Source organism: Opisthorchis viverrini, assembly GCF_000715545.1.
Source record: "Opisthorchis viverrini unplaced genomic scaffold opera_v5_26, whole genome shotgun sequence".
NCBI lineage: Eukaryota > Metazoa > Platyhelminthes > Trematoda > Opisthorchiida > Opisthorchiidae > Opisthorchis > Opisthorchis viverrini.
This window is the reverse complement of record NW_008751683.1, coordinates 466,060-472,888: the sequence shown is the minus strand read 5'-3', so window position 1 is coordinate 472,888 and position 6,829 is coordinate 466,060. Positions and strand designations below refer to the sequence as shown.

General features: G+C 44.2%; 1 protein-coding gene across 1 annotated transcript in view; it reads right to left on the bottom strand.

Moving 5' to 3' along the window:
- T265_02254 (hypothetical protein) overlaps window positions 1–6,829 on the bottom strand; it is a gene marked incomplete at both ends in the record, with an annotated part of 47,744 nt that overhangs the window by 10,894 nt on the left and 30,021 nt on the right. The window contains one exon of the mRNA XM_009166458.1: window positions 2,879–3,091. Coding sequence (XP_009164722.1) covers window positions 2,879–3,091 — 213 coding nt within the window. The remainder of the gene's footprint in view (window positions 1–2,878; window positions 3,092–6,829) is intronic.

Below are 6,829 nucleotides of genomic sequence, written 5' to 3'. Positions count from 1 at the left end.
AAAACACGCTCTGAGGCGGAAGAGTTGTGGCCAGCTTAAATCAGGTTTTTGATGGGTTGAAGTTGGAACAGATTTCTCATTCATGTTTTGGCAGATCAACTAATGTTTATTGGTGCTTTGCGATAGCCTATATCAATCAGCTTATGGTAGCAAGAACAAAAATATCTCAACTTGCGATTTTAAGCGGCCAGTTCGAGGGATATAACAAGAAGAATGGTGAATTATTAGTTCTTGATGATGGGCAGTTACCGGATTCGCTAATCTTGTATCCGAAACACTATCGTGTGACGAGCCTCATCCAAGCACGCTTCAGCTGGTTCGTTTGCGCGAAAGAATTTCACTCTCACTAGGGCTCGTTAGCATGTGTCCTCAATCAGATTTCTACTCTCGTTTTCCTATATCCGGGCTAGGCCAATTGCCGGCAATCAACTAGCAAATGACGGGCGGACAAATGTCTCCATTAATGAGCAGTGCTCTCATGGCTTGCCACACAATTTGGGTTCAGAAAAGATCAGTGAAGCAGTGTCCAGAAATCTGCCAATTGCCGGCAGCCAACTAGCAAATGACGGGCGGACGAATATCTCCATGAATGAGCAGTGCTCTCATGGATTTCCACACAATTCGGGTTCACAAAAGATCAGTGAAGCAGTGTCCAGAAATCAAGGGTGGTATCATGTGATGCACGTATTGGATATTCTCTCTCTTTCTCTTTCTCTTCCTCTGATAGCTTATTAAATCCAACTTGTTGTCAATGTGTCGAAATATTTGTAGGTCGGATGCATTTACTGGTGGTTGATCAGATCTGTTCGCTGCGCGGTTTGGTGACGCGATGTCTCCTCTACTGGGGATGAAAAATTTGTAGGACAGATGCCAAGAACAGATCAACGGCCATCTGATCAACCACAGGCACTCCAACTTGTGACGTCAACTCAAATGTGGTAGTCTGATAAAACTGTACCTCCATTAAAACGTTGAGTTTTAAGGTTTCCCTTAGTGAACGAAGTCTTTTTTCGGATGCAGCCCTCTGTACGTTCGGTTTCGTCCTTTCTGTATAGTTGTGTATATTTTCACCCACTTTTTCGTGCCGGGTTTTTCGCTTCAAAAGAAAGGTAAAATAGCTCCCCCATGAGAAAGACCCACTTCGTTAGATGCATCAGGAGAGTTCTATCATAAATCAAAACATGTAAATGGATCAAATAAAATTTCAAACTCATATAATGAGTGATCGCATTCAGAGCTGAAAATCTAACCCGATTGTAGCCACGAGTAAGACAGTTGTCTAGATTGAGCTCTTTGTCTTGGAACTTTTAAACATCCTGTTAATCATAGTATGCTCGAAAAGGATTCAGTGACAAACATGGTTATATTCCACTTTCTTCACAGACTGCCGCCGAAATAAGCAACTTTCATGTGTGAGATGCAAGTGAGGTGTCGCTTTGCAAGGATACACCGATACAGCTTTGCCGCCCGTAGTTAGGTGCTGGTACGTCCAAGAGGCCTAGCCCGCACGCGATTGGTCAAAAGATCGGACCACTTCTCGGTCCAGCACCAAGACTAGCTCTGATTGGTCGAAAGCCCGAACCCAGCAGCCAATCATAAACCAACAATCACCGACTGGTGGTTGTCGGTAGCGCGTCCAGAAGGCATCAGAATTTCCAGAACGTTCTCGCCAAATACACTTTATAAACGAGGCACTGTAAATGTATTTTCTCCTGGTTTTGGGTGTTAATACACGCTGTGCACATTGATGGCTGTGTTGATGGGAACGCTAGCCTGAGAGGTTCAGACCGAGAACAAAACCGAGAAAATACCATCATTACAGATAGTCAGTGGTCTGGTATTTGGAGAAAACCCAACAGAAGCCGAGCGGAAGAATATTCCGTAGGCTTGATCCGTTTAAGTTTAGTTTAGCCTCACGTTTTGGTATGCACGAATCATTTCAGTTGTTATACTTTACAGTGAAATGGAGGTGTTCGTTTACTGCTTCTTGAAAGCATGTCTCTCTAAGCCGTTGATGCGTTGAATCCAATGCGGACGGAGCTTTGCGTCCGAACAAGTAATTTTTGTGTGATGGCGGAAAGACATTTGATCCTAATGACACAAAAAAGCTTTCGACAAGTACTCTGATTTGCACACGAATCTCGACTAATTCTTCCTGAATAACCCATTCACTGTGGTCCGCTTCGACCGAATGTGCTGCACAGAGGCCATCTGATGTTTCAATCCGCACAATATTCGAGCTATCGCAGTACAATGTCTAGACTTAACACACTACTCCTGAGGTTGGTGCAGACTCCTCGACAGCCCACGCACCCTCATTCGAGCTCACCAGGTGCGCATAATCCCGAATTCTCCCTCAACCTTATGTTCTAATTAAACCCAAATTTCTACAGATGTGTTATTTTTGAAAAGATTTCAGCAACTTTACAAGTAGTGGTTTACGTTTCGGTAACACAAGGAGCTTATTGTGCAGACGACGTGGATAAGCATAAACTATCAATCAAACTTGGTTGCGATGAAAACAACTGCCTATAAACTCTGTATTCATCGCTTGTCTTTTCCTGTGCAACAAACCAACAAATACAGTCATACAAAATACATATCTGGTAATCGTTGCTCATGAACTCTGTAATCAGCTAGCTAAAATGTCTTCCTCGGGAAGTTATAATTGGTAGTTATTTTTTTCTAACAGAGGATTCCAACCGCACCACGTCCACCGGGCGCGGTCTTTCGACAGAGGTGAGGGATGGTCTCAAAAGGGTTCAATCTTATGAGGGATGTTTTGGCCCGCGGTTTGCCCCTGCAGACTGAGACTTCCGTATAAGCAAAACTGTGCTAAAAATTACAAGCATTTGAAAAGACGCGTTTAGAAACTTACCCATGAGTATCAGTCCGATTCCTTGTTTCTTTCCTGTTGTCTGTTTGTGATAGACGGTGAGTTGCATGGTCACTTCACCAGTAAGGTGTTGTGCCACATTGAATACGAGTACTTCGTGGAACACAGGGGTTGTTGTGCGTTTCACAGTCTGTGTGATCCCCTGAGCAATCTCTTTACCTTCATTGTCGCTAAATGTGATTTGGACGTAACAGGCTGCAGACACAAACGGATGTAAACGAGCAGTGTGTGACGAAAAGCAAGGTATGAAATAATGGACAGGTGTGGGAACAAGCGAAAGGCATCAAAAGGTAATGACATGAAATGTAGGCATGATACACTTGTAAACGGGTTCCGTCAAATCACTGGGTTAAGAAGTTCCTCAATTCAATTTCCTCACGCGTTCACAAGACCCTTCATGACTATGGTCGTTAAAACCATACAGTAAATAGACATTTAGAAAAGCGTTTAAAAACCGCTTGGTCGTAAAATCCTTTCTGTGCTGCCATGCCATTCACGAGGGCTGACATACTGCCAGGTTACCCAAGCCTAGACAGGAGCATTCGAGATGCAGAAGTTAGGTTCGGACCACTGACCGCCATAGCCACTGAGCTATCTTGCGCTCAGTGAGTCACCTAGTCAAACAGGGTATAAAATCTGGTCAAGGGCATCTTCACTTTTGACCGATTGCATAGGCCTGTCATCTTCAACCTTACAGCTGCACCAGGGTTTCATTCGTGTCCACCGTCAGTGCAAACGTCTGTTCAATCCCAAGGAAGTCCATTAGATGCCCATGTATAAAGTGAAAACTGATGGAAATTTCACGACTGGGAATAAGTGTTAAGCTTCAGCAGGATGAAACCTGCAGTGGGTCGTAGACGAGGTTTTATTAGGTAATGTCAGGGAAGGGTAGGTCTTTTCTCATCTTGTACTGATCGGTGGGCGTGATGGCGTGCTTAAATGCATTTTCTTAGTGAACAGAAATTGTTACGAGGCGGATTTGTAAATGAACAGTGGTCACCATGGCGTTATACCAAGAATCTGCCTGAACGAAGTGAAAAACAGAGATACCTTCAAAAGATAAAAGTACTATGTGAACGCACCGAGATATTCCGAGATGTATTGGTGGTCAACGATATTTCGTTTCGAGTGTGAACACCAGTCTTGGAGGCTGTCGACTGCAGCCACCTAATACTTAGATCTACCAGACGTCTAATCTGCGTGTTGGTTAGCGGGGCGAGGTGGCTCAGTGGTTAGAATGGAAGGTTCACAGTTCAAACCCGACCTCTGCCTCATGACTTCTCCTGTCTAGTCTTGGGCAACCTGGCAGTATCTCAGTCCTCTTTCTTCCTCTGGTTGACATGGCAGCTAGGCACCGAAAGGCTGTTACAGCTGAACTACACACATCTTGTTGATCAGCAGCAGTTGTCGAAACTTGGTCAACTTGTTTTGAGTGGTAGCAGCAAGGCTCACAAAGCTTCTGTACCAAAGATCACCTTTTTTCTAGAAATAAGCGCTGTTGAGAACCTTCAGATGGCATGGATATTCAAACTTGGATACCTATTACCGGTTTTTTCGATGTTGTGAACTGGAGGCTCATTTTGTTTGTATTCCCAAGGGCGCCATTTTAAAAATTAATTTTTAATTATTGACCGTACCCAAGGAGATTTCCTTGTCTCTGTTTGCCTTGACAGCTTGTCACATTTCGTCAGCTTTTCATCTTCGTACCGACCACAGTGAAACAACCGTCTCAGTTGCCTCTTGACCGTTTGACGAAGTTTTACACCCAAAGGATCAATTAATGTATCGGCTCCCAGTTAACAGCGCTGATAGAACTCGTAGTTTTCCCACAGGTTCACAGGATCAACAAACCGAAAACCCAGAGGAGACTAACGCACTTCTGCCTTGTTTTCCTAAATGGAAACCAACAGATTTAAGATCTAGTGAATGCCTTTTTCGTTCCGCTTACCATATATCATCCTTTAAACTCGATAATTCACTCAAAGATATCCAGTCGATGAGTGGATTTTAGACTAATTATTTACTTCATCACCTTTTAGAGTACGTACATCTCATCCGTAGGAATTACTCCAGCTGCACCCACTGACGGTTCGGTGCTGAACATTGTGTAGGGGTAAAGGTCCTTCGCCGAGAAGTCACTTATTAGCAAACACCAACTAAGCAGTTACAAAATATTGGACAAGGAAGTAAACGTCTCAAAGCAGTTACATTGGACAAGGAAGTAAACGTCTCATATGCACGCAGTTTTTAAAAACTGAGCATTCGCACATGTCTTCTTGAACTCTCATGGATATTAGTTGACTATCACGCAATCGCAAACGAACTTTGAGAAGCAGTTCCGCAAGCTCCGTAATAAACTTCACTTTCCTATAGACGCGGGGCGGAGCTCCGATAAAACCAAAGACTACTCGCATGCCTCATCAGTAGTATCCGCAGTCACACCAGTAAATCAAGCACCCAATAGGTAAGACATTGCATAGGCTGTTCTGAGCCAGTCAAACAGAACGGTTGGTGAACACATGAACCCAGCCAGAGCTCACATGCTAAGGCTATAAAGAACTACCATCGCTGGCAATACTGGAATTAAGCCAAACTTTAAAACCCTCTAGGCTTATCGCATTTGCCTCACCCTGGCTCAGAACCTCCAAATTTCCCAATAGCCCACCAGCAATCAATGTGACCCAGATGAAGAATAATTTCCTAAGGTAACGGACACTTCTTTAGAGAAGTCGTCACTTGTTAGCCAGGAATCCACACGGATCCCACTATACCGCACGCCTTTAGGCGCTGCTACGGCCGAGAAACCTGGCCCGCTCGAGGTTGCCCCAGAATTCGGGACGCTTGCCGGTCCGGCACCAAGGCGAGATCTGATTGGTCAACAATCTGGACCCAACAGCCAATCATGACCCAGTATTGGCCAAATGCCGGTTGCCAATGTCGCATCCAGAACCCGTCGGAAATTCCAGAAAGTTATAACCGCTTACGCTATATATACGAAGCGCTGTACAACTGTTCTTGACTTCGTTTTGGGCATTAATAGACCTTGTGCACCCTTGGTGGTTGTTTTGATGTGAATGCTAGCTTGGAAGGCTCAGACCGAGAACTAAGCTTAGGAAAATACCGTTACTACATCACTGGAGCAGCCAGCTAATACGTGACTACGTCATGTGGTTTTCGTAACTGAACGGTGAATTGCGCAATCTCTTGCCCGAGTGAAAGCCAACCACACTGCTGATCAGCCGCTCGTAGCCAAACGGTGAAGTGTTCAACTATTAGCCAGAAGGTCGCAAATTCGAAACTCTCAGTTGTTGCGATGCGCACTGCTTATGATTCCCAATAACGATGAGAAAACTGTACGATGCTTCTTGGCTTTTCAGCATAGATTGTCCACACAGAGGAGAAAAGTCCTGGTAAATATGTGTTGACCTATAAATCATGGTTATACGGTTAGTATCCACTTACCAAATGAACTGGTTTCTAAATAAACCCTAAGTCACTGTGTGAGATCAAGAACGACGTAACGAGGAAACCGGTAGAAGTTGAAAATTTAAATCCCATGGACCAGTCAGTTTGACCTAAATACATATTTCCAACTAAACAAGCAAAAAAGGACTAGCAAACCAAACAACCAAAAGTCAAAAGATTGAGAGCTACTTTAACAGATGTACAAATCAGGCTTAGGAAAATGCGCCTTAAATTGTGAACCGGCCCATGAGAGAAAACGACAAAAACTACAGCCAAAACCAATCAGACAACGGGAACGCAACGCAGATCACGGTTGGACCAATCAGAGTACGAAGAATATGGCTTTCAACCAGCCGGTCAGCTTGAAGGCGCTACGTTCTCTTTCAAATTTTTTACAGTCTACGACAGTGAAGCCTCAGTGTCAGCGCTGGTATTGCTGTCTTTGATGATGATGGTGACGATGGATGA